Source organism: Caloenas nicobarica, chromosome 3 (assembly GCF_036013445.1).
Source record: "Caloenas nicobarica isolate bCalNic1 chromosome 3, bCalNic1.hap1, whole genome shotgun sequence".
Taxonomy (NCBI): Eukaryota; Metazoa; Chordata; class Aves; order Columbiformes; family Columbidae; genus Caloenas; species Caloenas nicobarica.
In genome coordinates, this window is record NC_088247.1 from 104,756,119 (window position 1) to 104,770,896 (window position 14,778).

The following is a 14,778-nucleotide window of genomic DNA, read 5'->3' on the forward strand; positions in this document are numbered from 1 at the left end:
CGCAGTCTGAACTACACAGGGCAGAACTTATTGTGGCATCAGTGCAACTACACAGCAAAGCTCTGAGGAGGACGAATGCCTCAAGTCTAAATGAGATCCAGAAGAAGCAACATTGCTCTATGTACCAAGAAAGGTCCTTATGCCACCCATTACATTCTTGGGATGACTCAGGGTCACCCATTCAGCAGCAAGCCCATTCTCTTTTGGTGATGCAACTTACAGATTGACAGTAACAGCTGGAGCTGAGGACCAGGAAAGAGCCTCCTTCCCACCATCGCTCTCCTGCCAGCACTGCTCCAGGCTGACGCAAAGCAGACCTCCAGGCAGAGTGAGCCCAGCCCTTCTGGTCTGGCCCCAAAATAGTAGGATGCATCAGTACATGAGGTGAGTGGCTTCATTCTGACATGAGCCTGAAAAACCTGTTCGTGTGAAGCACATGGAAGCAGCAGACAAGCTCAATTCATTGGCAGTTTCCCTAACCAGGGCTGTAATTTAATCAGAAACCTTGAGTCAGGACTAAGCATCTTCACTGATTTCAGACCAGCAATTCTTGGAAATGCTGCAGCAGCTTCTACAAGGAAAATAATTCCATGCCTAAGGAGGAGAAGAAATCAAGGCACCTTAGCTAGAAGCTGACTGAAAAAAAGGAGAGGCAAGCTTTAACATTGCATTTGTGTTTCTATGGCATAGAACATCCACAAGGGTTGAGCACGATACAATTAGTCTTTAACTGTGGGGCTCACACTGAGCATGCTCATAGTTCAGGCATTAAATCTGAGGGTCATTAATTGGTGTATTTAAGCCAGTCTCATGTAAACATAATGCTCTAGCCTCAGCCCAGCTTGTTTGCATAGGTAAGATTAGACTCTGCTACTTGCCAAATCACAGGAACTTCTCTCCATCTATCTGAAAGATAGAGGTATTCCAGGGCATTTGCTTCCTATCACCTGGTTTTAGTGGAAAATTTAATGCCACTAAGTACACAGTTTCAATTACTGAATCCTGGCGTGGTCAGATTTCTACACCCAGGACACTGGCTTGGTACCAAATGAGTTCAGAATCACACTCAGAAGTGCAATTTCCCCCAGTGCTCCAAGCTGTAGCGCACAACCACCTGTGTGCAGCAAGGCACAAATGACTACTCAAGAAGAGGTGACCTCTAGACCCAAAACAGCCAAAGCAGACAACTCCAGGTAGCTCAGCTGAGACCAGAACAGCACACAGCTGGATCTTCTCCTCCTCTGGAGATATTCAAAACCCACCTGGACACCTTCCTGTGTAACCTCATCTGGGTGTTCCTGCTCTGGCAGGGGGATTGGACTAGATGATCTTTTGAGGTCCCTTCCAATCCCTGACATTCTGTGATTTTGTGATTCACACTCACTGCTTGGGGCAGGGTAAGCGCACACACAAGTAATGCATTAGTACTGAGAGCAGCTACAGCCTCCGCTCTCCATGGCTTCATGCTCTTTAAGGTTAGGTAAGGGTTAGACATAGATTACAGATAAGTAACTATAGATATAAATACAGAATTTTCAGGACCACATAAGCTGGAGCACCACTTTGCTGCAGCCTTTCACACAGCAATAAGCAGCTGTAGGAAGATGGAAGGCAAAGATGCTGCCCCTCACTTTAAGTTGATTTAAACTTACAACCCCACAGGGCATGCTCTGAAGTCAACCACATGCATGAAACAAGTGCCACCAGGTTCACAGAACAGCCTCAACTGACAGGCAGTGTCTCTTCACATATTTGCATTAACCTTGCAAGTCAACATACCTCAGACCTGAAACATAAGGACAGGCCGTTATCTGGAAGATTGACCATCCCAACCCACTTTGGCAGTAAGGACAAAGCCAGTATGTTTGGAAAGCATTTTCAAACTTTATTTACAACTGTCACAGTGACAAAAATGTAGTTTGAAAAAAATGCTAGCTTCTCCCTGAGGCTCAAAAAAGAATTACAGAAATATATAATGTATATCATACAACAGGAGGAGTTTTACTGGAGTGCTTTGTTCTTTAGATATGTTCAACAATGAATAGAAATATACACAATACTTCCAAAAAAAAGGATGCAGACAGAAATATGCAAGTCTTTAGGGCAGACAGCAGGTCTGAAGTCCAAGGATTGCCATCTCATTGCTGCCCACATGGTACTATCTTTGATACGCAGCTTTGACTTGGTGGTACAGATGGTTGAGACCAATAGACAGTAACACTTAGAAATAAGACAACTGGCTGGTATGCAGGTGTACAAGCTCATTCCAGTAAGACAGCAAGACTAGAACAAGTGTTACAGACACAACAGCTGAATCCATCACTAGAGAAAATGGTATCACCACATCATGACCATTTGGTGATGAACGATCCACCAAGACAGGCAGGGAGTGTGTATAACTGGGTCTGCATTGCTGGACCAGAGACCAGCCACAGTGTACGAACACTGAATTCTCTCCTGCTTTGTGCTAACTCGTCTCCAAACTCCTGTCTGAATCAGTTATGCAGAGCTGATAAATTATTGCCATTATGTTTAAACACAAGCAAGACAAGACTAAAACAATCCTGCCAATATGTTAAAAGCAGTTCCCAACCCCCACCAGCGTTTAACTACTCATGAGGTATTAAAAATACAAATACACACATCCAAATAGATTTTAAAAATGGAACCAGTTATAAGCAAAGGAGGGGGTGGCATTGGGATTATGAAAGTTTGGTTAAGGCCTTGACATTTCCTTTTCTCTTCCATGACCCCATTTTTGGTTTAGGTGGTAACTTCACATCCTATCCCAAGACAAACTGGTTCCCAAGCTGGTCCCCAGAGCTACAAGGATCATCACTTTCCAGGAAAGCAGTGGGTTACCCTGTCTGGCAGCCAACTGGCCTCCTCCTCAAACACAGACAGATGACTTCTCCTTGGAGCAGGATATGGTGAAGAGGACACAGCCACAGACTTTGCAAGCCAGTCTGCACTTCGTTAAACACCCATGAATGTTCCACCCTTGCTATGAAGCAGAAATGCATCTTGTCTCAGGACACCGAGGCTAATTCTCTCTCAACGGACCCCTCCTGCAAACTGCACCCCCCCACACCCCCCCACCCCGCTGATGATCCACACTACATCTGATGTTTCATCTTTGGATTACATCCAGGTCTGGCAGTACTCCCCACCATGCACACCCTTACCAGCCTGTCCTGCAGTGCCAGGGCTCTGAGGAGGCCTTGCAGTACAAAGCTGGAGGAGGTCCTCCACCCCAGCCCTCACGAGCCCTTTCACCAGCAAGTTGGAGACACGAAACCCTACGGCCTTAAGGGCACCAAGGTAAGGAGGCATATTGCCCACTCTCTAGCTTTGGGCACTGTACAAGATGAGACCAACCACAGCAGCCTCAGCAAACAGGAGAGAAAAATCCAAAGTGTTCAAACCTGCATGAGCTCTTACTGCAGACAGAAGCATCTCTACATCTGATGATGTAAAACACTAACCACCTGCAAGATAAACTAGGGCCTTGCAGCAGAGATGACAAGCAGCAGCCTAACATTATCCTGCAAATACAGCTGTTCAGCATTGAAGAGTCTAAAGGCAAACAGAAGGGGAGAAAATAGCTTTGGGAAAAGTGGCTGGAAAACAGGCTCAACAGCAAGAGCAAGAAACCCAACTACTCCTACGGATGCTTGTGTTACCCTAGGAGATGCCAAACCAGGGAGAACTACAGGCCCCTCATCAGCAGAGCATCTAGCCATGCTTCCCTACGGACATCCTTCCACCCCCCAACACACAAAATGGAAGCTGTAAGAAAGGCAAATCTGAGAGATGACGGCCCTGTTCTCACGCTTTTAGCCAGAGGCAGTTCCTGGCCAAACGCTGCCGGCTCCGGCCTTCCTCCCCCTCCCCGAGCTCCCCCCTCCAGCAGTCCTCGCGTGGTCACCCTCTGCCATGTGCTTGGAATTTCACTGCTGCCTCCGCCTCGGAAAAAATACAGATAGCGATCTCAAGAACAGCAAACATTTCTCTGCCTTACTTCCTTCCTTCCTCAGGAGGTCTGGTGACACCGAGGGCTTCAGTTCTCAATACAGAGATTACAAAAAAACTAAGATCTCGCAGGTGCAAAATTGAACTTGTCTTTTTTTTTTTAAAAAGACTTTCAAAAGAAGTGTGGTTCTTCCTTCAGAAGGGTGCGGTCCCTTGTCTTTCCTCAGATACCATTTATTGTTCCTTGTTGTCCTTCTTCACATCTTCACAGTTTTCTTCCTCCTCTTCCTCCTCCTCCTGCACAAGGAACTCTTCAGGTGGCCATCTCAGCTCACCACTCTCCACATCCCCCTCTGTGGGCTCCACCACAATGGAGGGTAGACGGTCCTTCAGCTTACAGTAACGGTCGAAGTCCGAGGGATCAGGAAAGATCTGAAAGAGCCAAGAAACAGTCTGTGAGAGGGGGTGCGTTCAAGCAGTCTTAGCCAAAAACCCAACTCTCAGGACACTTGGGTCTTCGGGGCAAACTAGTCTGGATACAGAGTAAACCACTGAGTGATGGGAAGACTCTTGAACTTGTTAAGCTTCTCTAATCTCTGACTATACTGCTGCCCAAGAGGCTTCCAAAGCACATGCTTGCTTGGATAGCACTCAGCAAACAGGCATCTGCCCTTTTGGATATTTATCCAAACGCCTCACCCCTATCACCAACCACTGCTTTTGTATTAAAGCTCAGTGTGCAATCTCATGAACGATCTCAATTAGAGAATCTGAGATCTCATTTCCTGCTGTTGGTCAAGCTGCACCCAAGAACAGGCTTGTGCTCCAGGCTCTGCTGCTAGAGGGGAGAGAGGACACGTGGCAACCCAGTGCGAGAGCAGCCCAGATCGTTGCAACAAGGGCCTGTGGCTGGTATCGCTCCAGAGCCACAGCACCAGACCAAAAGAGAAGTTCAGCTGCATTTCAGAGATAGCTTTGGCCATGTTCTGCATGCTACAGCCACCATACATCAGGATTGAAACTCTGCAGGAGGGCACTCATTTTGTGGAAGGGTTGGAGACAAAACTGTATTTCTTAGGGCAGGAGGTACCTGCGGCATAGCCAGCAACTACATATTCTGATGCAAGGAATACAAGGACCCTCTGATCTCCAGCCCCCCAGGGAGCACAGAGTACCTTGCCCCTTCCCTCTCACCCATAGCTTGCCACGTGGGTGCACATGCTCGTGCACTGCAGCAGCACCAGGGCCCAAACAGCCTGGCCGTGCCACTGAGATGCACGCTCTGATCCTGCTAGGAATCGCAGCAAAGACACAGGTACAGGAAAAACTGCCAGAGCAGTGTTAGCAGGAGGTCTGCACGACTGAATCGCATTGTGAACAGAAGAGGTTGCTGTTACTTAGAGGGATGCCCTACTAGGGGAACAGCTTCAAACCTCAGCTTATCCAGAGGAGAACTGCTGGGTGACAAGAACCAGTTGCCACAGACCCCTTCATTGGTAACCAGAAGATTAAACAATTGCCACCTGTTTATTTCAAGCAATCTTACCAGAGTGCTCATTTTACACTACAGTTGTATTTAAACACCCCAAAGAAGATAACCACAAAATGCATTTTCCCTTGCATGTTGTAGATGAGGAGTCAGGCACTGTACTTTCCTTTGACCACCAGCTGCACTCAAGCGAGCCGTCAGAGCATCCTTGCACAAAACAGCACTGCCAGCCCCAGACAGGCACATTGCTCATGGTTTGAGAGAGCAAGATCTCATCTGATTTGATCTCTGTGGTTCCAGTGACAAAAGCAGGTTCCCCATCCAGGAGGCCTGAGCATTAACCACAAAGCGTCATACTCCTCATGCCAATCATGCAGGTACCCACAACCTTGGGAAGCCCTGGCCCAAACCCCAAAGTGAAACATCATCCTATCAACTAGCTGCTTAGCTGAAGAACAATTAACCACACCATTACCTCCTTGTCAATATTCAGTCTTATACTGTTCAGCCACATTTCTCCCTCACATCCAAAGCTTTGTGGCAACCAGGTTACCAACCTGAGAAAGTCACCAGGTTGCTACCTAATTCAAAGTCAGACAAGGTAACTTTGGGTCCTCAGGAAAGCGACTCACTGTGAAGGTAACACACAACAGGAGGGAACTTTGCAGACAGGCACCTGGTCCTGGGGACAGAGGTGCAGGAGCCCAGCTCCCACTACAGCACCCATCATCTCTGTGCTTTTCAAGAGCACAGGAATGAGGTCTTTGAACGCAGGCACGTTAACAGGGGCACTGCAGTGTGAGCTACTTGCTATCAGTTACTCACGGTACAAGTCAGACAGTAACTGTTTCTTGGAGCTTTGTGGCTTCTGCTTGGCCAAACAAAGGCAGTTTCAGACACACGGTGCATTACTGGAAACACACTCAGTGGCTCTTAAGCATCAACTTGTTATCTAAACTCAGGATAGGAAAAAAATACCCTTGACTTTACGTGGTTTAGAAGGTTGCAATGGAAAAAGTGTGGTTCAGGAGGTTACATAAGCTGATAATGTCATGAAAATAGCCTCCTGGACAAGAAGAATACAAGTATAATAATTAAACTAACCTTTGCCTGCTATCATTTTAAGCACATTAGGTCAAATTGGAGCAATTTCTTTGAAAATAGCCTGCCAGATTTTTTTTCCAGAAACTAAGTGGTAGTCATTTCCTTACAAACAAATATCCTCAAAATATGGTGTGCAGCTTTTCTAATTAAAAAAAAAAAGCTAGCACAATCTTATCTCAAACAGCTGCAGGACAGGCCGAACCCAAGAAGGTCAGAATTTTTTCCACTAAGTCATGCTTTTTAATCGTCGAGGCAGCATGAAGTGAGATGTTGCAACTGCACTTTCAAGGGGTGTGGACAGTCAATGGAAAAAATACACAAAGGCAGGTTTCCTCACATGTGACAAGCAGGGCAATGCGACAGGCCAAGCACAGGGACCAAAGGGAAAAGGGTTTCAGATTAAGACTCCATTTGCGTATCTGGGGAAGTGGGGTGGGAAATTTACCCCAACCAGCCTCCACACCTACTCCAAAATAAGCCACATCACAAAGCTCTTTATAAAAAAAGATAAGCAAGCACCAACTTTCTGCTGTCCCACAGCAGTAGTGCCATGCTGTATTTGTTGGTCCTGTATGCCAAACCTGGTCCCACTTCAGATTTAGAGAATAGGAAAAAGAAACTCCAAAAACTACTCTAAAACTTGCAGCAAGGTCCCCATGGGGAATGCAGCAGCTGAGCTCTGACCTGCGAGCTCCGCACCCTTTTGCACAGTAGCCAGGACAGCTTGTCTAGCAAAACCTGCCTGTGAGCCCTTCTGCTCATGTTACCCAGTTCAGGCATGTGGGAGGAAGACTTTGCATGTCCCCACTGCCCACAGAGCACAGCAGCAATGGGTTAGCACCTTCCTCACAGTTTATCAGAGGGAGCCACCTTGCACACAGCCAAAGATGATGCTCATTTCTGGCTGATCTGGTCACCCGATGAGGGACAAATAACGACCAAGTAGTTGTTTGTCAAGACTAGCTAAAAGCAAGTTCAGCAGCAATTCAAAGGTATCTTCCCCTCACTTGCACGATACAGCACAAGGAGCTGCAACTGCTTCTGCAGAGTCTCCCATCTGCAGCTGAGCCCCAGTTCCTGGCCACAGAGGGATACTGAATAATTTCAGGTGGAAGAGACCCTCAGGATCAGAGTCCAACCATAACCTAACCCTAGCACTAAACCATGTCCCTGAGAACCTTGTCTAAACACCTTTTAAACACCTCCAGGGATGGTGACTCAATCACTTCCCCAGGCAGCCTGTTCCAGTGCCCGACACACCTTTCCGTGAAGATTTTTTTCCCTAATATCCAATCTAAACCTCCCGACACCTTCAGAGCCCGCAGAGGACACCGCTGTTGCTTCTTACACTACTCAACACAGCTTCTCACTCACAGCCAGACTGGTTTCCACAGGCCTCTCCAGATTGTGTTTTGGGAACTGCTATCCTTATGCATTGATCCAGACACAGACAAATTGACCAAACTCTTGCCTTGCAGCTGGAAAGGGCAGCAAAAACCAAAGCTTGAAAGTATTTTGCAAAGATCATGTTTGCCTCTGTTTTGGATGATCTAGCTCTACTATCCTTGAATGAAGCCTTGGCAACAAGAACGGAAAGTTTTCATTGCCCTGGGGAGACTCATACCCTCTCTCAGCATTCACAGGGATGGAGAAACACCAAAGGCAGGAGAGATGTCAGACAGTTAAGAGGATTAGCTCAGAGCTAGCATAATCCAAGTGACACTTGTAAATTCAAAACAACTTCCACATGCGTACTCCATACCAACACCCATAGTTAAAATGCCTGTCTCCCCTCCCACAGGGCTGAAAACTACTTCAATTGTATTACAGGGACACTAAGATTATGAGGTCTTTCCAAATTAAGTTACTGTTTGAGGGGAAAGCTTTATTTCATTGTCAGAATACTATACAAGACTGAAAAGTCTGCACTGAGAGGCATACCAATTCAAGTACAGGATACACTCCTGATGCACACACATCACTCATCCCCTCCCAGTACCAAAAAGCTAAGTTCTCTGCCTCCTCAGCAGTAGGAAGTCAATATTCCAAATCCCAAACTGGCATTTAAGTTCTTAAATTAAAACTTTACTGCTATTGAGGAGCATGGCAAATGCATTTCAGGAAATATTTACGTCATCTCTCAGTGTCCTCTTTGGAAGAATTTTTCAGCTATAAGCAGCAGTGCTAATACATACATTTACTCATACAGTAGTCATGGCTTGAAACTGAGCTCCATCTAGTATGCACACAGCAGCCTGTGACTGAGGTCTGTGAACGATGACAACTCCCCTGTCACGGACAGGTTGCCCTATCTTAGGGGACAGTGGCTGCAAAACTTCATACATCAAAACAGTTTTCCATCTGAGTAACAAGGCATCAAGTAAGGAGGAAAAAACATGCACCAGTAGATGTTCTGATTAGCTGCTGTCTTCAGTTTGCATTTCAGTGGAACACTTTGCATAGCATAGCTGCAAACTTGATTAGTTTGGGCTCTGTTTATTCCATATCCTGCTTCTGCCTTCATTTAAGGTCCCAGACCCTGGAATACATATTGACTCAGCCTACTAATCTTGTCTAGTAACCATGCCTTGGATGCGCTATGTGAACAAGTGATCCTCAACATGCTATCACCAAGTTTTTAAAACCCAGTCTTAAGACCTTCTGCACTAGCAAGCACCAGCTCTAATCCAAGACTTCCCTGTACAAATCAAGGCTGCACAGATATGAAGCACCTTACAAGCAAACCAGACAATCATAGAGCAAGCTCAATTTCCACCCTTTGCCATCAGCCCCTGGGTCAGTAAGACATTGGTCCCCCAGTTTAGATGGGGAGGTGCGCAGATGCAGCCCAAACCCCTCAGCACTGAGCATCGCAGCTCCCCAAGAAAGTCAGTGCTTCACCAGTGCTGGTGAAGAGGTGTTGCATTCACCAAAAAATTATTTCCCCAACAAGACAGACAACCCAAAGCTTTTGCCACAGACACTGGATGGAGCATTAAGCCTATTTACCTAGATTCAGTCAGTCTGACGTGATTCACAGCTAGCTGTGCCTGTGATTAACCTAGACAGATCCCGGCATGATGCGATCATGACTTAAAGAACTCAAGCTCTCCATGGCAACCAAACCCCAGCTGATGGCATGAGACAAGCTCAGCCTCCACATGCCCATCTCCTAAAAGGGAGCCCAAGGTCCTGCAGGACCAGCGAGCCAGCCAGGTAGACAGTCTGCAGCAAAGTAGCACACTCAACACAGCAATTACTCAAAATGAATACTTGGGCCATCAAAGTGTTTTCAGTTGTGCTCAGACCCTGCTCCACTTCCAAGAATCAAGGCAGAATTTCAGGTCAAGACACTGTTTTGACAAGAGCTCCACAAAATGATTAATTCAGCCACAGTTTCAGTAGCTGCATGTGATGGCTGCAGTGAGATGGCATTAGAGGACAAGCTGGCAGAGTGCTGATGAGGCTTTTCAGAGAACAGCTGTATCTAGAGGCTGGAAAATAGCAAACAGTACATTAGCTCTGACTGGCAGTGAAAAAGGCCTGGCTTGCTGGAGATTGCCAGGCAGGAAGCGCATGAAGCCCTCCATGTGCACATCTGTTTGTGGCAGGGGCATCTTGAGCCATCAGCTGCATTTCAACGAGTTTTTTGTTTAGTAAGTCCCATGGGAATTATGGGACATCTATTAAGGATCCAGAAATAGCTCTTCACTGCAGGCACAAGACCCCGCATGACATCATCTCTTCAGCTGCATCTTCTGTTTTGTCTACGCCACCCTGCTCTGAGACTCATGCCCTGATTCCACCATTCACTTCTGCTCAGGCCTTTTAAATCTGTTGGCTGAACCATCTTCAGGGAACTCAAGAGAGCAGCTTTACATCTCAAATACAGTAATAAAACTGCTTTACATAGACAGGTTTTGAAATTAGCACATGAATTTACAAGCATTTTGTGTGTTAATTGGAAAAAAGGTATTTCTATGCTAAGAAAGCACATTTTGCAAGTAAAACTGTACAAATTAATAAGCCTACACAGGCAACCCAGTTATCGCCAATATACAACTTTGGCGGTCTTGAGTTTTCACATCATTGCTTAAAGAGCAATGACAGCCAGCCCATCAAAAGCCAGAGAGCTTCACTACGGGGGGTGCACACCTTCAGCTGATGTCTAGACAGACACTGCAGTGCATAAGCAGAGGAAAGGGGGTGGAGGAGGCAGAAGTAAAAAGTCAAGTTCCCTCCATGACCAGCAAGACAGACAGAAGCCCTGAAGTCCAGTGAACTCCACAGGACAGAGGAATCAAATTGCTGAAGTTTATGTTCTGTTTGAGTTTGTTTCCTTGGTTTACTTCCAAGTAAAGGCAAAAATACTTGGACGCAGTACTGTTGGTAGGACAAGTCTGTCTGCAGCAGGTACTGACTGATGTCCTTCACAGTTTCAGCAAAGCTGCTGTACTATCTCCTCTGGTCCAGACAGTTCCATGTCTGCACACAGTGGCAGAAGCAGCCCCCAGGCTCATAGTTAGGATCACGCGGACCAACTCCCAGGCAACTCCTGCTCTACACAGCCCAAAGAGGAACATTTGGAACCTCATTTTGCAGTCATCTCAGAAGTAAAATAAATACAAGTTCCACTAATAGAACAAGAGAAACTTCTGAAACTAAAAGCTTGCCCCTCCCAGTTCTGGCTCCACTGTAATTTTTTTGCCTCTCAGAGCCAGCCAAGGGCTGTTACACTCACATCATGAGTGCCCAGCTCTGCAGATGAGTGGAGGAAGATGCTGCAGCTTAGAACAACAAGCCTCAGCGTAGAGGCAGTCATGCTCCATTAGCTCCGGCTGGTTTTAAGTTATTGCACTACAGCCCTCAGACTGGCATACAATTTTCCATGTACCAAACTCTCTCCATCAGCAAGATGAAGCACAAAATGCCAAAGTCTGAGGCAGAACAAAGAGCTCATGGTGCTATTTGCATCAGGTTCGTCCTTGCTGTTTTAAATTGACTTTTCAACCCTTTAAGGATGCTTTCAACTGACCCTGATTTACACTGTGACACTCTCAGCCTAGCAGCCAGAGAAGGAAGGCTGGAGCCTGCTCCCCAGTCCTCTTTACACTAACCTGATTTAGAGGCAGACCTCCTACACAGCCCACGCACCACTAGTGCCCCATCAGGATCTTCCATTTCAACATCTCAACCCTTTCTGCCATCAGTCTGGCTTACACAAAGTGAAGTACCAGGAGGCAGTTCCCAGCCCTTGCAGACATTTGAGACAAGTCATCTATGACTAGACCACTACAGAGGAGAAATCCAGGATGCATAAGCCCTGCATAGATATGAGTCGTCAGCATTTATGACACACTCCTTCAGGTTCAGATGATCCACTCAAAAGTAAACAGGCCTGTTCCCCAGTTGGCCCAAGCAGACTTATCAAGGTCATTAGCAATTGGGGAAAAACCTTGCTGAAGCAACCATTAGAACAAGCAGGGCACCTAGATTCTGCCTCTCACTGGAAAATATGGACAGGCAAATAGAGGCATCTGACCTGACTGGGTTAAGCCTCTTCATATGGTGACCCATAAAGACAACTGAACATCCCACACAGGTTAGTTTGATTGCTTCAGGTTTATAACCATTCTCATTGCTGTACACTCCCTCTATGAGAGAGGCCACATGCCTTCCACTAACTCAAGCACTGAAGCACAGCACAGTTATTTCCACACACGGAGGCAATAAACCAAACAACTTATACTATCCAGATCCAGAATTCTGATCAAAAAAAGCAATGCATCCCCTTTTCCTCCCATGACTTTGGCTTCTGCTGGAGGCCTCAGCTGTGGCCTTAAGTTCAGTTGATTTCACACTTCAGTGCACTGTTATTGCCTTGTAGCTCATTTTTCAGATGTAAATATGCAAGCATACAACAGCACACCTCATTTGAATGCACACTTAGAGCAACTGCCTCTCTGCAGGTTGTGTAACATCTGCAAAGGAAGAACCCTGCATCGGGATCTACCATTAAGAGTGAGCTGATGCACAGACTGGACACTAGTCATCTGCATGTACTCAGCACCTGTGTCAGATCTCATCAACAAGTCTTCTGGAAGAGCAGGAAAACACAGATCTAGTAGGCTAAGATGCTCAACTCACTCTTTGATTAACTATAAGCTAGGAAACGAAAGGGTTATTGAGACTAAAGGATTAAGGCTCGAACTAGTTTCTAAGACCACCTGCCCGCCTCATTAATCTAGAGATAAATTACATTGTTCACAACTTTCAAAATGAATGCAGCTCATGCCTTCAGGTACTAGTATCTCCAGTGACACTTCAAGGCTTCTTTATGCTGTCCCTGGCCTGACTGAATCTGACTGCTAACCCTCTCAAAGGAAAACCAAGAAACAGATAAAAAAATGGAAGTGCCATATAAACATCTCCCTCCTGGTCTAGGCAGATCATTTGCATGCTATACTACAAATTGATCCCAGGGTCCTCTCAGCTCAGTGAGTGGGGCAAATCCTTCTTCAACTGACCTCCCCACCTCCCACTGAGCCCCCATGAATGCTGAATGAGTGGGGGCTCCACCACTTCAGAAACAACCAAATCCTTTGCCCATCTGGTCTGATACTGAGTGATATTTTAGTCAACTGGCTCCTGCCAAACAAGCATTCCAGCCTGTTGACTAGTTCTCACTACAATAAGACCTGCTATTAGGTCAGGCTATGAAAAGGAACATTAGAACAGGTTTGCAGTCCAGCCCAGGCAATTCCACAGGGGATTACTGCCTAAGCAGCCAGCAAAGCACTTACCTGATACGACAGGCCATCCTTGCGGGGGCTTAGCCCAATCTCATCCATAGCTGGGGTGTTCATCATCACTTCAGTCATTTCAGCTGATCTCAGATAATCAGAGCTAGAAACAAAAGACGGCATTCAAATCAGCCGAGGGGCTCCGGAAGGGCAGAGCAAGATTTAAGCAGCACCGGGCAAGAAGAGCAGGCAGAGGAGGCTGCAGGCAGTCTATTTCTGGTCCCTTCCTTCCTGCCTCCCTCGGATGCGGGTGGAAAAAGCTGGTAACGGGCAGCACAGCCCCTGCCCCCGGGAGCGACTCCCCGACTGTCTCCCCAAGAGCACGGCTCAAGAACACCCCGGGAGGCTGGAGCGGCAGCGGGTCACTGCTAACTCCGCTCCCTCCAGCGCTGCCCCCTAAGGGGGGAAAAGTAAAAAACCAGAGTAAATAAGTGCAAGCGCTGGCGGTTTTTTTGTTTTCTTTTTTTCCTTTTTTTTTTTTTTAAAAAAAAAAAGCTAGTGTGCTTTAGCTCATGCTGACTTATTTTACAACCTCCGGGACTTCCACGCCAGCGGAGCGCACGGCGCCAATTCCAGCGCTGTTTTTACAGCCTTAATGGCATTTCCAGCTAGAGAAAGTGAAGCGAATTCCCACAGTTCGCAGTTCCTCTATTGCGGATCGTCTCGCTAAGGGCCCGGCGTGCGCACCGCCACTACCAGCCTCTTCCCACGTCCCGGGGCTTCGCGCCGCCGCGCTGCATCGCGTCTCCCCGGCGCACACGCCGCCGCGGCCGGGGAGCGGCTGAAGCCTCAGCAGACGCGCGGGGGCTCCGCTTCAAGCCCCCCACGGCCACGGCAGCAGCTCTCCGGGGCAGAGCCTCCCCCCGCCCGCGGCTACGATTTCCCACCCCACTCTCCACCCAACGCGGGAAGCGCCCACTCACCAGGGCAGGGGACACAGCACAGACATGAAGTCCCGGCGGAGGCTGCCCCGCGCCCTCAGGGGTGGAGGTGGCGGGAGGGGCACCAGGCGCTGCCCCGCAAGCGGAGCGGCTGAGCGGCACCGGAGGACGCTGCGGGACGACGCGCTGCCCGCTACAGCCCAGCCTTGGTGCCGCCGCTGCACCCCTTCTGAGCCCGGCGAGCGCCGCCGCGCCACCTTAAATGGCCCCGGGGGGCGGGGCCCGCCCCGCGTCCCCGCCCCCCTGTTTGACGTCACCATTTTCATGAATGGCTTCGGCGCGCGCCGCCTATGGGGGTGTGAAGCGGCGGGGGGGAAAGGTGTTGCGTCTTCGCGGTTGTGGGGTCTTGCGAGCGGGAGGCGGGGGCGCGCCCGGCCCGGCCTCTCCTGGCCCGGCCTCTCCTGGCCCCGAGGGTTCATTATTTTTCACCCCGGCTGTGCGGCCCGAAGTGGGGTGCGGCCCCCCGCAG

The 14,778-nt window shown here is 48.1% G+C and overlaps 1 protein-coding gene across 1 annotated transcript; it reads right to left on the reverse strand.

Annotated features, from left to right (window-relative positions):
* Nucleotides 1-1,864: 1,864 nt before the first annotated feature.
* On the reverse strand, nt 1,865-14,475 carry LBH (LBH regulator of WNT signaling pathway). Its single transcript, XM_065632745.1, has 3 exons — nt 14,292-14,475; nt 13,369-13,471; nt 1,865-4,404 (listed from the first exon to the last, which is right to left on the reverse strand). The coding sequence occupies exons 1-3, from the start codon at nt 14,315-14,317 to the stop codon at nt 4,207-4,209; spliced, it is 327 nt and encodes a 108-aa protein (XP_065488817.1). The 5' UTR covers nt 14,318-14,475; the 3' UTR covers nt 1,865-4,206.
* Between the last annotated feature and the right edge of the window lie 303 nt (nt 14,476-14,778).